Source organism: Lynx rufus, unplaced genomic scaffold, assembly GCF_022079265.1.
Source record: "Lynx rufus isolate CCGP_SWC_20201006 ecotype Redwood Valley unplaced genomic scaffold, mLynRuf1.p SCAF_26, whole genome shotgun sequence".
NCBI classification, from domain to species: Eukaryota; Metazoa; Chordata; class Mammalia; order Carnivora; family Felidae; genus Lynx; species Lynx rufus.
In genome coordinates this window covers 5,553,818-5,570,205 of record NW_025814841.1, presented here as the reverse complement: position 1 = coordinate 5,570,205, position 16,388 = coordinate 5,553,818, and the positions used below count along the sequence as shown (strand labels likewise).

The following is a 16,388-nucleotide window of genomic DNA, read 5'->3' as shown; positions in this document are numbered from 1 at the left end:
TAGGTGAGGGTGTGGACCTGAATTCCCAGGTACCGTATCAAAATAGATTAGAAGCTCTTGTCTCACCCCTCACTCTTTTTCCCCCAGAATCAAAAGAGCACAGTGTTTTAGGTCTCCAGGAATATATTAAAATTGACCTAGTGTCTATGACACCAATTTAGAACGATGATCGGGAGGAAAAATGCAAGGTGCCACTCAGGAAGTGGCTCTTAAAAAACGTAAAGAAGGTTTCCCGGTCCTGACCTTGGTCCTCTGTGGCACAAATACTCACAAGCTGATTGTGCGAAAGGTCAGTTGGTGATCTTGCAACCAGCTGGGACTAATCTGTGCATTTGTGTGGTGCTCCTGGAGGGCAAACCTGTGCCCCGTCCCCCTGATTGGGAGTCTCTCTCTCTCTCTGCCCCTCCCCCGCTCATTCTCGAGCTCTCTCTCTCTCAAAATAAATAAATATTTAAAAAGAAAAAAATTCCAATACTGCTAAAAGAAACAAAAATGTATCTTCTGTGATGAGCTGCCAATATACCCCCAACCTCCTTCCTTCAGGTCTCATTCATTCAAAAGGTATAAAAAGGTAGACTAAGGGTGTCCTGAAGTTCATTTGCCTTCATCAAAAATGCCAATTAACCCTGAATCATAACTAGGAGGAAGGGTCTGATTCCAAGACAGCATACTCTCCCTGGGAGTGCTGTGGTCCCATTGATGGATCCTCCAATTCAGTGTTCTCTTACCCCCAACGTCGAAGCCATCATTAACATCCAAGTAACAAATATGCTAATTAGAGCACTTTCAACCTGGTCTTCAAAGTAAGTTTCCTGAGGACTTTTAGGGATAATATTATGTCAGCCTGTGTATTCCCCTCCGAAAGTCTCCTGTGTATTTCCTTTTCAAAAGTCTCTAACTTGAACTTAAGGACAAATCCAGCCAGGTCTTCCCCAAAGACTCCCAATGCATGAAGTATGCCTGTGGGCTCAGGTCAACCACTTTGGGCTTGGGGGATCCCTAGTGCCAACCACATTCTCTCCTGGAAAGCTGATCTTTCTTTTACCTGAGTCCTGTGAGCAACAGAGTAGCCCAGAAGTTTTAGTTATTCTCAGATGGCCTAGTGTTGGGTAGAAAAGATAACAGGTGAAGAAGGTCAGGAACTCCTAAAGTCACCTGAACAAAAATATCTCTTCTGTGAGATCCACCAATTGAAGGTGTGGGGTTACCTCCCTCTTCTTTGTCAACATACTTTTTATTACTAGGTAAAACTTAACTTAAAACTTAATAGGAGATTCTATCTATTACCTAGTCCTTTAGGAAATGACCTTCCTTTATTTAGGAGGCAAACATCCTGTCCTAGCTCTGGAAACTGTGTTAGGATAATGGTAGCCAACATTTATTGAGTGATACCCCATGACAGGCACCGATCTATGTGCTTTGCTTGCAATGACTGTCTGACCTTAGCAATTACCCATGAGGCAGGTGTTATGATTAGTTCCAGTTCACAAATCACGAAAACAATGCACAGAAAGGTTAAGTAACTTGCCCAAGGAAGAAAAAGGAAAAGGGAGATTAAAAAAGAAGAGGGGCAAAGTGATATTGACCTGTTTTACACAAGACACCCATTCTTTTTTTTTAAGTTTTCTTTTTTAAGTAGTCACTACACCCAACGTGGGGCTTGAACTCACAATACCCAAGATCAAGAGTCGCATGCTTTACCAAATAGGCCAGCCAAAAGAAAGACACCCATTCTCACGTGCCAGTCCTTCCCTTGGCTCCTGCTCTATCTTTGTTTTGGATATGGGCGATCCCTTTTTGTCTCAGCCTATGATTTTCATGTAGTTATAAAGGTAATGCAATGCAGCTTATATACGCCTAACCAATGACAGTCCTGTAGTTAAAAACTTGTTCTTTCAAGGGTCCCGGTTACTTCCTGAGAACAGAAGGGGGCTAATTTAACTCTATGTTTTTTCTACATTCTCTCCCTGGGAGTGCTATGGTCCCATTGATGGATCCTCAAATTCAGTGCTCTCTTACCCCCAACATCCCAGGGAAGGTCCAGGCATTCATGGCCAAATCAGCAATGCCACTCTTTGGCTCACTCGGCCCCTTCCTCGGCCCCTGTGCTGTGAAGGGTGTAGGTGTGCAGACCTATCTCCACCTGGGCTGATGCACAGACAGGAAGCCTTCTCCCTGCTCTTGTAGCAGAGGGCTGACCCTAGCTCCCACCCAGAGGAGAGGCTCTGCTGTAAAATGGGGAAAAGTCAGAGCTGTGGTCTGGCTCATGACTCCCGAGAGGCAGTTTTGATGCAATAAAACACTGGGCCTAAATCATGTTCCTAAATTTGTCACTTAAAAAAAAATAAGCATGTGAATGTAAAAATGTTCAAGACTCTAAAAATAAATCTGTGTATGTTTTTGCTTGTTCATCCAGATGTTGATATAGCACAAAATTATTTTTTTAAAAAAGGAAAATATCTGCATTTTAGTATATGTGGCAGACTGAATAATGGTCCCCCACAAGATGTGCCTGTCATAATCCCTAGAACATGTGAATATGTTACCTGATATAGTAAAAGGGACTTTGCAGATGTGATTAAGTTAAGGACCTTGAGACGGGGGACCAGTCCTATCTGGCTGGTCTCAGTGTAGGTGCAATGGTCTTTATGAGTAGAAGAGAGAAGAGAGTGAGATGCCCAGGAAAACGCTCGTGTGAGAAGGACTCAGTCAATCTACTATTGCTGACTTTGAGCGTGGATGAAGGAGGCCACAAGCCAAGAAATGCTTCCCCCATAGGTTGCATCCCATGGACGCCTTGATTTTGGTCCAGTAAAACTAATTTCAGACCTCTGACCTGGAGAACTGTAAGATAACGACCCCGTTGTTTTAAGCAACTAAGTTTATGGCAATTTGTTACAGCACCAAGAGGAAACTGCCACAGTGCAGTCAGCGTGACAGAGACCAAAGCTTGTCACCGTAAGCCATTCTGTGGACACTGACGCCTAACTGAGAAGCAACATCAGGGAAGAAAAACACTAGAAAATGTAGGCAATACTACACTCCATTCATTGTCAAGCCTAATTATAAACTTGTTGGGACCCCAGTCTACACCCCGCCCGGTTTTAGTGTCTGTAGGTGAACACCACAAATTTGCATTTTATTAAATTGCTTTGCATTGCTGAGTCTTGGAGGAGCAGAAGTTCGGTCAAGAATTTATATATCGATCCTTGTTATCAAGCTGTAGGTTTACTCACTTTAAGAAATAGGACCTTAATTTGTGAATGCTTCTGCTGGCCTCCAGCCTGCTCTCATCTCCTCATTCTCTACCATATATTTGCCCGCCTACAAAGCAGAAACCCAATGGGACAGTGACTCTCTGAAGTACATGCACCCCTGCAAAGGTACTTCCTCAATGGTGCAGAGCAGCTGGAACCAAAAAAAGAGAAAGAGAGAGAGAGAGAGAGAGAGAGAGAGAGAGAGAGAGAGAGAGAATCCGCACGAGGATACACAACTTCTTGGGACAGGGTCTGGAGTTTGGGCTTTCAGAATGGGGTGAAAAAAGAGAAGAAAAATAGGAAGGGAAGTTTGGCAACATCCTACACATTCCAGTTCATCCACTGGAAACTTGGGATTAGCATTAGAATGAGACAGAATACATGAATCGTCAGTTTGCAAAGTAGCAGAATAGAATAACATAGCCCTTAATAGGAAAATGATTCTAAATGTAATTTAATCTCATTGGCAATTTGGAAGTCGCCTCAAGGTGCCACAGTATTTCCTCCCCACGGTGGGGGGTGAGTCGTGAATGTCAATCCTCAGGGTGCTGTAGGAAACTCCATTTGCAGGCTCCGGAAAAACCCGTGCTTACCAGCACCTTCTGCACATTCTCTGCAATGTTCTCACCCTCCCTTGCAAACCAGAATTCCTCAGCCCAGGGAGAGTGTCTGTATTCCTCCCCTACTATTTATTCCCAGCTACTTAGCAGTGCTTCAGGGCAGGTGTGAAACAAAATGGGTGCCGGGTTTGATTTTCAGAAGCCGGTGGGGTCCAGAGGGTTCTCCTTGACTGGGGGTCAACATATTCATTAATACTGGCCACCACATCATCGACCAGGAGAACTGTGCAAAAAATGTTAAACAGGAGCTAACACAGTGGCTAACAGGATTTTTTTTTCTTAGATCCCAATCAGGAAGTAGTTCTCTTCAAAAGGAGAATGTACTCGCCCCTTTTTCTGCAGTGAGGCAGAGGACATGGCGGAAAGTCGGGGGGGGGGGGGGGGAGGGGAAGGGGGGACAGAGCACAGCACAATGCCCAGATAAAAAGGAGAGAGAAAATAAAGCTAATGAAAATGAGTCCCATTTGAAATTTAAATTTTTGTTTAATTAGAAAAGATTAGGAAAAATCAGAAAAGTGCAATGACCTGGGACGCCCTTCAGTCACTCAGGGAGCATGTTTGGAAAAACAATTTGGCACAGTGTCAAGTGTCTCAGAAATCAATGCTCCTTCCCTTCGGCTCAGTGATTGCAATTCTGGGAATCCACTCTAAGGGAATAGTCCCAAATATAGAAAAAGCTTCATGCACAAGAATTATCTGTTATTTTATATTTAAATGTTACAGTATCATATATAATAATAAAACGTGGAAACAACCTAAATATCCAACAGTAGGGGAAGAGTAAGTAAATTATATCGTATGACTATTATGCAGCTATTAATGTATCATTATTGGGGCACCTGGGTGGCTCGGTTGGTTGAGCATCAGACTTTGGCTCAGGTCATGATCTCATGGTTCGTGAGTTCAAGCCCCGCGTCAGGCTCTGTGCGGACAGCTCAGAGCCTGGAGCCTACTTTGGATTCTGTGTCTCTCTGCCCTCCCCCAGTCGCACTCTCTCTCAAAAATAAAACATTAAGAATAAAATATCATTATTAAAAGTTTTTATAACATCAGGGGTGCCTGGGTGGCTCAGTCGGTTGAGTGTCTGACTTCGGCTCAGGTCAGAGCTTGGAGCCTGGAGGCTGCTTCAGATTCTGTGTCTCCGCCTCTCTCTGCCCCTCCCCCCACTCACGCTCTGTCTCTTTCTCAAAACTAAATAAACATTAAAAAAATTTTTTTTTAAGTTTTTATAACACGACAAATGCCTGTATTACTATGTTGAGTGAAAATGGCAAGATGCAAAATTTCATATACATTGTGAAGTCAGTTAGATATTTTTGAATGCATGGAAATAAGAACAGAAAATATTATTTTCTACTATTAGAAAATTATTAGCAGTGATTCTCTTTGTGGGAGGAGTGGGATTATGGAAAATTCTTCCCTTTTGTTTTTATATTTTCCTACACTGCTCATATTTTTACAGTTGAAATTATATTTTTCATGCATTTATCCTTGGGGGAGGGGAGAAACCCTTTATTCTTGCTTAAGATCCCATCTCTGGGGGATTAATTTAACACACCGTATTCAGATAGTCGCTGCTCTGGGTGAAGGAAGAGGCACAGAAAGACCTGGTTGGCAGATCTTGGAGAGTTAACTAGTACAAAGGTCAGTCGGATTCCTGCTCAGCACCCGGCTCCATGTGCACCTGTCCTCTCTCACTGCCCATGCAGGTCCAGGCCCCCTGGCCCAGGAGCAGACCCCAGGCCTCAGCTACAGTAGCTCAGTGACAAGTCAGTCGCGTGGGTCTCTTTTGGCCCTGCCCTTAGTTTCTGTAACCGGGTCTCCGGGGTTCCTTGAAAGCAAGTGCCCCTCTGCCTCCATCGTCAACCCCACCAGCAGCTTTCCGGCTCCTTGTGTTATATGCCCCCTCCCTTCCAGAGCCCCACCTGTTCCCCCAGGGGCTGCAGATCTATCCCTGAACCCAGACGTCCTGGAATGAGTGCTGGCTTCTGAGACGAGCCCTCCAGGAAGCCAAATGCCCACTCTCTTGGACCGCTGTCTGCTTCCAGATGCTTCCCTCTTGGGCCCGTTTGCCTGCCAAGATGGTGAGTGACGGCCAGCCCTCCCCAGTGCTGCCCACCCACCTAGTCCTGCTTATTGCCTGCAGCTGTCCTGATCCTCCCCTCAGCTATGTCCCAATCTCCTTAAGCTCCTCTCTGGGTCCCACTCTGCTGATCAAACTGTTAGTCACCATGACCATAGCTCCTTATGCCCCTTCCCAATCTTCCCTTGGGGTCTGACAGGGAAAATGTGGCAGACAATAGGGCCCACTCTCCTGTTCCACTCAGTATGTACTCTGGGTGAGTGATTTGGAGGACTTGATTCTTTACGATGTTTGTATCTCTGATGAGACAGAACCTAGTCTAGAGATCCAGCTTTCATTCAACAGTCTTAAGAAAGTTGGGGGCACCTGGGTGGCTCAGTCAGTTAAGCATCAGACTCTTGATTTTGGCTCAGGTCATGATCTCAGGGTTTGCGAGTTCGAGGCCCACTGACAGCACGCAGCCTGCCTGGGATCCTCTCCGCAATCTCTGCCCCTCCACCACTCATGCTCTCTCTCTCTCTCTCTCTCTCTCTCTCAAAATAAATAAACTTTAAAAAAAGAGTCTATGAAAGTTGTAAATTAATGATGGTGGTGATGACGAGCTTTTCTATATGGCTGGCGCTGTGCTAAGCACTCAACATAGACAGTCACATCTAATCTTAAAGTAACCCCACAACATGGGTGGGAACCACTGGCAGTTCCATTTCACAGATAAACACACTGAGGCTCACTTAGGTGAATTAAGTTGGTCAGAGTTACAGAGGTAGTGACTGAAAGAGGCAGGGTTTGAAACCCAGGCCAGAAATTGATCATTAGACACCACTCTAGGGGATAAAACCCCAAAGGTTCGAGGGGTGCCTGGGTGACTCAGTCAGTTAAGCGTCCAACTTCAGCTCAGGTCATGATCTTGCAGTTTGTGAATTCAAGCCCTGCACCAGGCTGCTTTAGATCCTAGAGAGAGATCCCTTTCTCTTTCCTCCCCTGCTCACATATGCTCTCTCTCTCTCTTAAAAATAAATAAACAAAAAAAACCCAAAGGTGAGAGGTCCAGGCAGGTCACTGGGATGGGTGGATGGAGGGGCCGCAGGGAGAATGATCACCTGAGGAGTGTATGTCCATTTGTAGGGTGGGGGTCACCACAAAGCACCAGGGGAGTAAGGCCAGGCAAAATTGGGGGCCCAGGGTTGCCAGATCTGAGTTTTCAAGAGATGCCAACCAGTGTGCATTTTTGTGTGCAATCTCCCTGTTCTAAACTATGGGTTCAACATTTTCAGAAACACTGGGTTGGCCACATCAAAGCCTAGATGGGCACCAGTCCCCAACCCACCAGTGCTATACTGTGCACCTCCCAGTCCTTACCTGTGACTCCTGCTCTTCTCTTTGTAAAGGGTGAGGGCTACGTACCTGCACAATCTCTAGCATTTCTGCCTTGCTGATGTAGCCATTTCCGTCCAGGTCATACATGCTGAAGGCCCATTTCAGCTTCTGTTCCAGCTTCCCCCTCGAGGTCACACTCAGGGCTATGATGAATTCTCTAAAGTCTATCGTCCCATCTCCATTGGCATCAAAGGTGCGGAAGACATGCTCTGCAAATTTGGAAGCATCCCCATAAGGGAAAAAGTTCCCGTAAATTTTCTTAAACTCTTCCATTGACAAGTGTCCACTGGGGCAGTCTCTCAAGAAGCCTTTATACCATTCCTGGATCTCGTGCTCTGTAAAGTCTGTGCTTTCCAGCAAATCCTGCATGACCTCTGGGCGAAGCTTGCTGTTCTGTTTCCCCATCCTGGCAGCGAGAATTCAGCTGCAGATAGAGAAGAATATAAATCATTTTTAGACCTGTTCTTTAGAGGCACGCTTTGTCATTTGTGATTGTTCCTTTGGAAAAAAAGAAACAAACTCTTTTAGTCCAATAACATTGTCTAGGATTTCCAACTCAGCCAAACAAAATGGTAGAAAGACAGACAGAAAATGCAGAGCAGAAATACCACTGCCCAGAAAACTGTTCATGTCTTTTGTACAGAGTCACTCTTGGAAACTGTAGATACATAATGAAAGAAAGAGGGAGAAAAGGAGGTGGGGGAGAAGAGAGTGACAGAGAAATTGGCTACTTATTTCCACCTTTTCTATTTGCAAGAGGTCTACTCTGCCATTAAGAAGTCTGAGGCTCTAACACACCCAATCAAAGTATTAGTAGGGAGAATTTAAGAAGAACTGGGAGAGAGAGAGAGAGAGAGAGAGAGAGAGACAAAAGAGGTAATTTACCATGTTTTACTGCTAGAATATTTCCAAGGCAAGTGCTGCTTAGACACTTTCTGAATACTATAAACACAGATATGAGTAAGGAAAATAGAAACCTTCTAACACCATTAAATGCTACCAAACTAGGTCATTTATTAAGATTCACAAGGTCAAGACACTGTCAACATTAGGTTCAGATGGTAAAGATGAGGCTTGTTTATGTGTATGCTTCTGGAAGAGGCCAAACTTTCCTTTTTAAATACAAAGAACTTTATATTCTCATATTATAGCAGTAGCTCACATCCACAGCAAAATAGTAAAATAGCACAGCAATGCTGAAAGAAAAAAGGTAGCATCATTTCAGATCTTAACGCTTCGAGATAGCCCTGCTAGCATTTTGGTGTGCGTCCTTCTAGATTTCCTATATGCAAGTTTATCTAAATGTACTATTGACATATACTTTAATACATCTACTTTTCAAAAAACAAGGATATATTTGGTTACCTATTTTTAAACTTAACATAGTGTGGGGGACAAAGACAACTTTTATTAGATGGGAAACAAGCCTATAATTATCATCTTCCTATTCACAGAGCCATTCAGCATTGATTGGGCACTGTGTACGGGGCATGTGTCTGGTGCTGTGAAGGCAAAGAAGACTGAGATGTGGCCCCTCTTTCTTAAGGGGCCCCCTGCTGCCTAAGTTCAAAAGTAGGGGTGGCAGTGAGGGGACAGTGTATTCGAGACCCATTCCCGGTTACGAGGGGAATGGATATGGTGCAATGACAGGACATAGAAAGGATCCCCGAGCCAAAAGGGGGCATCGGTGCCATCGGAAAAGTCTTCTTGGGGAAGGTGATATCTGAGCTTAGTTCCCATCTGCAAAGTCTTAATAATTTGAGCAGTTACATTTTGCATTTTTCCTATATTGGGAAAAAAAAATCCCAAAAGTAAAGCTTGGAAAATTATGGAATACATGAAACACAACACATACCCATTTTAATCATGATTCCCAATTTTCTCTGAGATTTTCTTGTGTGGTGTTTATTTGTTAATGTCTGTCTCCCTCCCTCTGTAAGGTCAGCCCCTTGAGACACAGTCTCTACTGAGGTCACTTTGTCTCTCCAGGGCCCCCACAAATAACACTTGGTGAGATAACGAACAAAGGAGCGACCGGCAGACAGATAAATAATTACAACAGGGAAGTGCGTAGTAATATTCCAAGAAAAGGAGTCTTTCTGTTACAGTGGGGAGGCCCTGGCTGTCAGAATGCTATTTGAGTCACTAAAAATATCTGGTTAAGGCTTGGTTTTGGAATGTCTTTCTTTCCCCCCATTTTACTGAAATATAATTGACATATACATTGTATATATTTAAGAGGTACAACGTTAATGACCCACTACTACACCGATCATTATGGTAACTTTGGTTAACATCCATCACCCACATAGGAATGATTTTCTTTTTTTTAAGTTTTTCTTAAGTATGTTTATTTGTTTATTTAGAGAGAACGTGTGTGGGGAAGGGTCAGAGAGAGGGAGAGAGACCCAAGCTGATAGTGCGGGGCCTGACACAGGGCTCGAACCCACCGACTGTGGGATCGTGACTTGAGCTGAAATCAAGAGTCAGATGCTTAACTGACTGAGCTACCCAGGCACCCCCAATTTTTTTTCTTCTGATGACAGCTTCTAAGTTCTCTCTTAGCCACTTTCAAATATGCAATACAGTATTGTTAGCTATTGTCACCAGGCTGTGCATTATAGCTGTAGGATTTATTTAATAACTAGAAGTTTGTACCTTTAGCACCCGCTAACCCAGGTGCCCCTCCCCCACTGTCTGGGATCTCTTACACTGAATTGCCTGTATACCTGTCTTTTGCCCCCACTAAAAATAAATTCTAGAGGGCAGCGTTTGCACCTAGCAGTGCTCAAACTTCTTGTTTATATCCATAGTCCAAGAACAACACCAAGCAATCTTAGTAATTGACGAGTTGACTGGTTTTGTTTCCTGAGTTCCGCACTGGAGGCAGAACTGGCCTCACTCTCGCTCTTAGGCAGGGACCCTCGGAAGGGTAGTGAGAACAGGGCACCCGTCCTGTTAACAGGACCAACAGGTGCAGGAAGGTCCCCTTTTACGTGGAATCTGGCAAACCCGATTTTATGCAAGAGCAAAATTAAACTACAGCTCCAAACAAAGTACAGTTTACAAACTGAAACTTTCAGTAGCTCTCATTTCCCTCGTGTATCTCTTTTTTCTGGAGGGAGAAAAACAAAGCTAGGCTGGTTCGTATTAGAATTTTAAAACTATCATTTAGTTGCTAAGTTGGCAATTTGCCTGAGGCAAGAACTCAGAAACATGAGGTAATGCATAATACATGGGTTTACAGAGCTCCGAAACATTTTTATGAAATTTATAAGTAATTTCACGTTTTCCTCTTTGGAGGGGGGTTCTTTAGAGTACAGCTCTTTGGTGTGGTGTTCAATCAAATCACCATTACTATTCTCTGGTTCTGTGCAAATCACCATGTGCCCAGCCCTAGGAAAAAAAATACCATTTTGATATTTAAATCTACTTTCTTAAAGAATGATTGATTTTTTTGGAGATACAAAACACTGCTTCTTCACAACTAAAGTTCCTTTCCCAACATTTAAAAAGTACTTCTCACTTATTAGATGTTTTTGCACTAGAGACAAATTGCCTCAACATTTTGGCTAAGTCTCCCATCGAGACTGATCTGTGTGCAGCTATTTTCCAGTAAACAGTAATTAAACCACATTTACAAATTCATTAGCACAGAAAGGCCATAACACAAACAAGGCAGAAGAGCATGGAATAAGTTATTTGGGAAGCTGTGCTTGCAATTTAGTCCAGAATTTGTTTCAGTAGATAACTACAAACACTTTACCAAGTATGATGTCTGAACTTGAGAAAACCATCTGGACTTGGTTAGACTGTACAACGAAAATCTCAGGGGACATACGATAGAGTCTCTTTCCCTGGGGGAGGAGGGGAAGAGAGAGGAATGCCTGAAAATACCTTTTTCTTTTGGAAGACAGGAATTTCTGCCTGTTTGAGTTGAAGAGGAGATAAAAATACCATCACAGGGAAATGCTGCATTAATTAGCAGTCCCGGAAAAAATCGTCTGGAGACAAAAGTCGCACATCAGGTCAAATCCTTTTCATTACTCCATTTGGTTATTAAAACATTAACTCTGTGCTGGTAGAACACAATGGGGAAAAACTCAGGCCCTGGAATAAAAATGCTTGGGTTGAAAGCCTGGCCAAATTGTTGACTAGCTCTTGGGTAATTCGCTTAACTTTCTGGGGCGCCTCAGTTTTCTCATCTGTAAAATGAGTTCAGTAGTAGGAGTTCATATCTCACTGATTTGATGTGAGAGTTGAGTGAGGAGGCAGTCGTATGTGTAAAGCACTGAGTCAGGGCCAGATGCTGTGGTAAATGAAAACCACGTCTTGTCCTTGATGGCCCTTCCTCCATTATTGTGTTGAAACTTTGAAGCACTGAGTGAACAGCTTCCTCCATTTTATAATGGAGGAGCAAAAAATGAAAACTCAGAGAGGCCGAGTGACTTACCCCACATCACACAGCTTATGAGTCAGACAGCCAAGTGGTAACTTTGGCCTCGCACTTGGCTGTCCACTGGTTTTACCACTACGTTCTACTAACTCTACTAACTCTGTGGACAGAGCACAGAGAGAAATTAAGACAACGATGCCATAAAAAATCAGAAAGAAGTAGTTAAGAGAGAGGACACAACCTCCTGTTAGCACTCATCCATTTCACAAATAGGGGCTAACTGTCTCCTAGGAGGGAGGCACGGCTCTAGGCACTGGGAATTCATCACAGACACAACCCGAGTTACAGTCTGGTGGCATGAGACATACAATAAAAAAGATAAATAAGTGAAATGTTACAGGAAACTGTTCCATGGAGAAAAGTAAAGAAGGGAGGGGGTGGAGGAATACCAGGAGTGAGTGGGTAGGTGGGTGTCAAAATTGTGAATAAGAAGCCAGAGAAGTCCCCATTAAAGTGATATTTGGATGGGGTGCCTGGGTGGCTCAGTCGGTTAAGCGTCCGACTTCGGCTCAGGTCGTGATCTTACGGTCCGTGGGTTCGAGCCCCGCGTCAGGCTCTGTGCTGACAGCCCAGAGCTTGGAGCCCGCTTTGGATTCTGTATCTCCCTCTCTCTCAGCCCCTCCCCTGCTCATGCTCTGTCTTTCTGTGCCTCAAAAACAAATAAAAACATTAAAAAAAACACTACAGTATAAAGTGATATTTGGAAAGGAAGAGACGAGGTGAAGGGGGTAGCCATGGAGATCCTGGGAGAAGACTACTCCAGGCAGAGAAAACGGCAAACAGGAAGGGTCTAGACAGGGAGCATGCTTAGCGTGTCAAGGATGCGGCTGGAGCGGAGGGCGGGAAGGAAAGCAGATGAGACCAGAACAGTAACAAGGGTCAGGTGACGTGGGACCTGCAGGTGACCTTAAGGGCTGTGACTCCCACTCTGAGTGAGACGGAGCCACTCCAGGATTTTGGCTTATATTCTAACAGGGTCTCTCTGGCTGCTGTGTTGAGAATAAACCAAAGGCGGGGTAGTGCAGAGGTGGGGAGACAGCTGGGAAGCCACTGTGATGACCCAGACAAGAGCCAATGGCGGCCGGAACCAGGGTGAGGAGAAGGAACTGGAAAGGGAGACCGAGAGGGACACCAAGGCAAAGGGAAAACACAAGGCTGACGCTGCCTGCTTGGCGGCTACGTCCTTCGTGCCCAGCTCAAGGCGGCACCGGGAAAGCATTTGGTGCAGAACAGAAGCAACCGTGGCTCTTGCTCCCTCTCTGAGCGCTCCCCGACCCGCCCTGCATCTGTGCAGGCCGCCATCTGCGGCCCAACCGCCCACTCCAAAGCCATGGGACTCCTCTGTCATTCCTTCTGCCTTTGTCCCCAAACCTGTCTCAAACCCATTACTTCTCAGCATCTCCATCGTCACCACCTCAGTCCAAACCGCCATCATCTCCGGCCGGCTGTCTGGATCGCTCTCCCCAGTGGGATGTCCCTCTTCACCCTGTGCTCCCTCTCCCCACTCCCACCCTGCCCCAGCCTCTTCCCCACGGGTCCCCAGAGTGACCATTTAAGAACACAAAACAGACTCTGTCACTCTTCTGTGTAAAGCTCTAGGAGGGCATCCCAACACACTTTGAATAAAATCCAGACTTCACTCTTGGCCCCTCAAGGCTCTGTGCGAGCTGCCCAGGCCACCTCTGACTAATCTCTCAGTCCCCTGTGCCCCCGACAGGGCCCATCTTTTAACTATAAGGGCCTTTGCTTCAGCGCCCTGAGAAGACCTTTAAATAGTAAATATATCTCAGCCCTTTAATGTATATGTCTATATATGCAAATCTTAAATATACAGAAGATACATAAAATACATATATTTACTAAATATATATTTATATATAACATGTATATCACGTATATCTTGCAAATGTATAACTATTTATATACCCATATATATTTATACATATTAATTGTGGCTGAATCTGTGCTGCATTTCATTAAGTGAAATGCACACCAACTCTATTCAACATCAGCATTCTGTTCTTCGGTAGTTTATGCTGAGATGGGCCATGTGGCATTTCCCAACTTATTGTGGGTTGCATCCAGTCTCCCAGGGTCCAAAAAAATAAATCCGGGCTTAATACTGACCACAGATGAGAAAGGAAAAATACACAAGATGAGAAGACACCAAAACTACCAGCAAAGGACCATGACCAGGAATCTAAAATATAAAGTGAACCTTCCATTCAAAACGAAGAGAAAAAGGAACCACTCCTAAAAACGATGCCATGGAGAAAGGAAATGGCGAATAGTGGACAACCTTTTGGAATATAGTGCTTCCTTTTTTATATTTTGTATCTGTGGAGTGAAAGAGGTACAGCATTTCATTTCTGTGATTCCTCATGCGGTTTTACACACTCTGGGAATTAATTCTTGAGAGCCCAGAGTTAGACGTTCCAGATAAAAGTCCAACTGACCCTGGAGAGCCTGGCTAACTTCACAGAAGTCGCAGGGCAAAGTGCACAGAATTTGCAAGATGCTAGAAGCTGACATCAGGTTTAGTGGCAATGAGGAACACGGGACCTGCGGTGGTTCCAGAAAGAGACCAGGTTAATTAAAATGTTTGCCTAGCTGGACGTGTAACCTTGACCTTCAAGAGTCGCTGTGAATTTTCAATCAATGGAATGTCTAAATGATGAAAACATAACCAGAAAAAGTTTCCTAAAGTGTAAGGTAGGAAATGATAAAAATTATAGATGAATGGGAACAAGTGTTCATTTACCACGACACCAGGTATTGTAGCCATCTGAATTTTGTAGGTGGCTAAAATCCAGCAAACACATTTCTGGGGCAGTTGTCCCTGATTTTCACTGAAAAAAAAAAAGTGAACAAATAAAAACCTGAAGAGCACACTGCTCCAGAAATTTCCCTTCAATGAAACTTGTCTCTCAGTGGGAGTTTGAAAGGAGAACACACACACACACACACACACACACACACACACATATATATATATATATATATATATATATATATATATGGACAGGGGACATACTATATCTATATAGCTATATATCTATATATATGGAATATAAGCTGATATATTTATATATAGTGGACAAATTAGGAAATAAAACAGTGGTGCAGAAAGGGAAGAATTAAAATGTGAAAGAGGGAGGATGAAGTGATATAACAGTTTCACTAAACCCGTTTCATCTTGCCCAAAGAATGTTCTCTCCTCTGGCCTCTGGTAAGATTAGCTGAGACCTATTTCCTACAAGCTCACGTGCACAGCAAAGGTGGCTTGGCTGAAACTGCCTGAAGGCCTATGTCCCGAGGCTTGCAGGATGGTCTTCTTCCCTTGAGGATGGGCACCTGGACCCGCAACCCATGACTCCTGGTCACACACCTGGCACCTGCTCCCCTTGCAAAGAGGGAACAGGGTTGGAGATGAGAACTGAACTGATACAACAATACAGTGAGGAGGAGGCTCACTAGAGACAGCCTTGTTCTTCTTTCTGCTTTCCCCCCGCTGTGTGGTAAAGCCCAGGAAACACAGTTGGTCTTCTCAGCGTGAGCAGGGCTTACAGTCTCCGAATTAATCTGGGGCTCTCGTTCTATAGACTCTGCCTTTCAGACTGCAGAGGGCCTGGTCTTGGACTCTTTTCCAAGTTATATTTTCTACAGAAATAAAGGACAACCACATTCCTGCCGATAAAGCATATTTCTGATAGAACCTCAATAGAGCATTATCTAACAACAACCCCCTCCCCGAAATGGAAATATCATTTTTGGTTCTGCTACTTACCAAAATAATACATCATTATTGTAAAAAATGCAAGTAATCAGGGGATATAAGAATGAGAACATGAACACTCTCACTGGGATCCAATATAACTCTACAGAAGATAACCACTATTAACAGTTGTATTTGTATATATCCTCTTAGGCATTTAAATGCATATATATGAAATCTGTATACTCTAACCACAATGGGATCACACTATCCTATTCTGGAACCTTCATTTTCACTTCAAAGTATACTGTGGGGGCACCAGGGTGGCTCAGTCAGTTGAACGTCCAATTCTTGGTTTCAGCTCAGGTCATGATCTCACGGTTCGTGAGTTCCAGCCCTGCATTGGGCTCTGTGCTGGCAGCAAGGAGCCTTCTTGGGATTCTCTCTCCCTCTCTCTCTCTGCCCCTCCCCTACCTGTACTGTCTCTGTCTCTCTCAAAATAAATAAACTTTAAAAAAAAAGTTTGTTAAAAGTAGACCGTGGATATTCTTTCATGTTAGACATATGGATATATCTCATCTTTTTAAATGGCCGAACCTTCATCAATTGATTCAATGGATGGTGTTGAGCACTGACCTTGAGAACAGCATTGAATTAAGTAACTGACAAAGTGTTTACTAATGTCAGGCTTACAGTCTTTTGGTATTCTACCGCATGATATTATTTAACTAACCCCTCTTGATGGACATTTAGGTTGATTCTGCTTTTCTTTCATTCCCTTGGCATTTACCTGAGTCCTGGTTCTCTAATTCTTTGGGTAATATATATTATAAAGAGGTTCTTGATGTCTTAGATAAGTACCATGATCTCTAGACCCTCC

General features: G+C 44.0%; 1 protein-coding gene across 4 annotated transcripts in view; it reads right to left on the bottom strand.

The window, feature by feature from the left end:
• NCALD (neurocalcin delta) overlaps positions 1-16,388 on the bottom strand; it is a 404,143-nt gene that overhangs the window by 13,192 nt on the left and 374,563 nt on the right. For all 4 annotated transcript variants that reach the window (XM_047088857.1, XM_047088854.1, XM_047088855.1 and 1 more), the window contains one exon: positions 7,365-7,761. In XM_047088857.1, coding sequence (XP_046944813.1) covers positions 7,365-7,742 — 378 coding nt within the window. In that variant the 5' untranslated portion in view covers positions 7,743-7,761. The remainder of the gene's footprint in view (positions 1-7,364; positions 7,762-16,388) is intronic.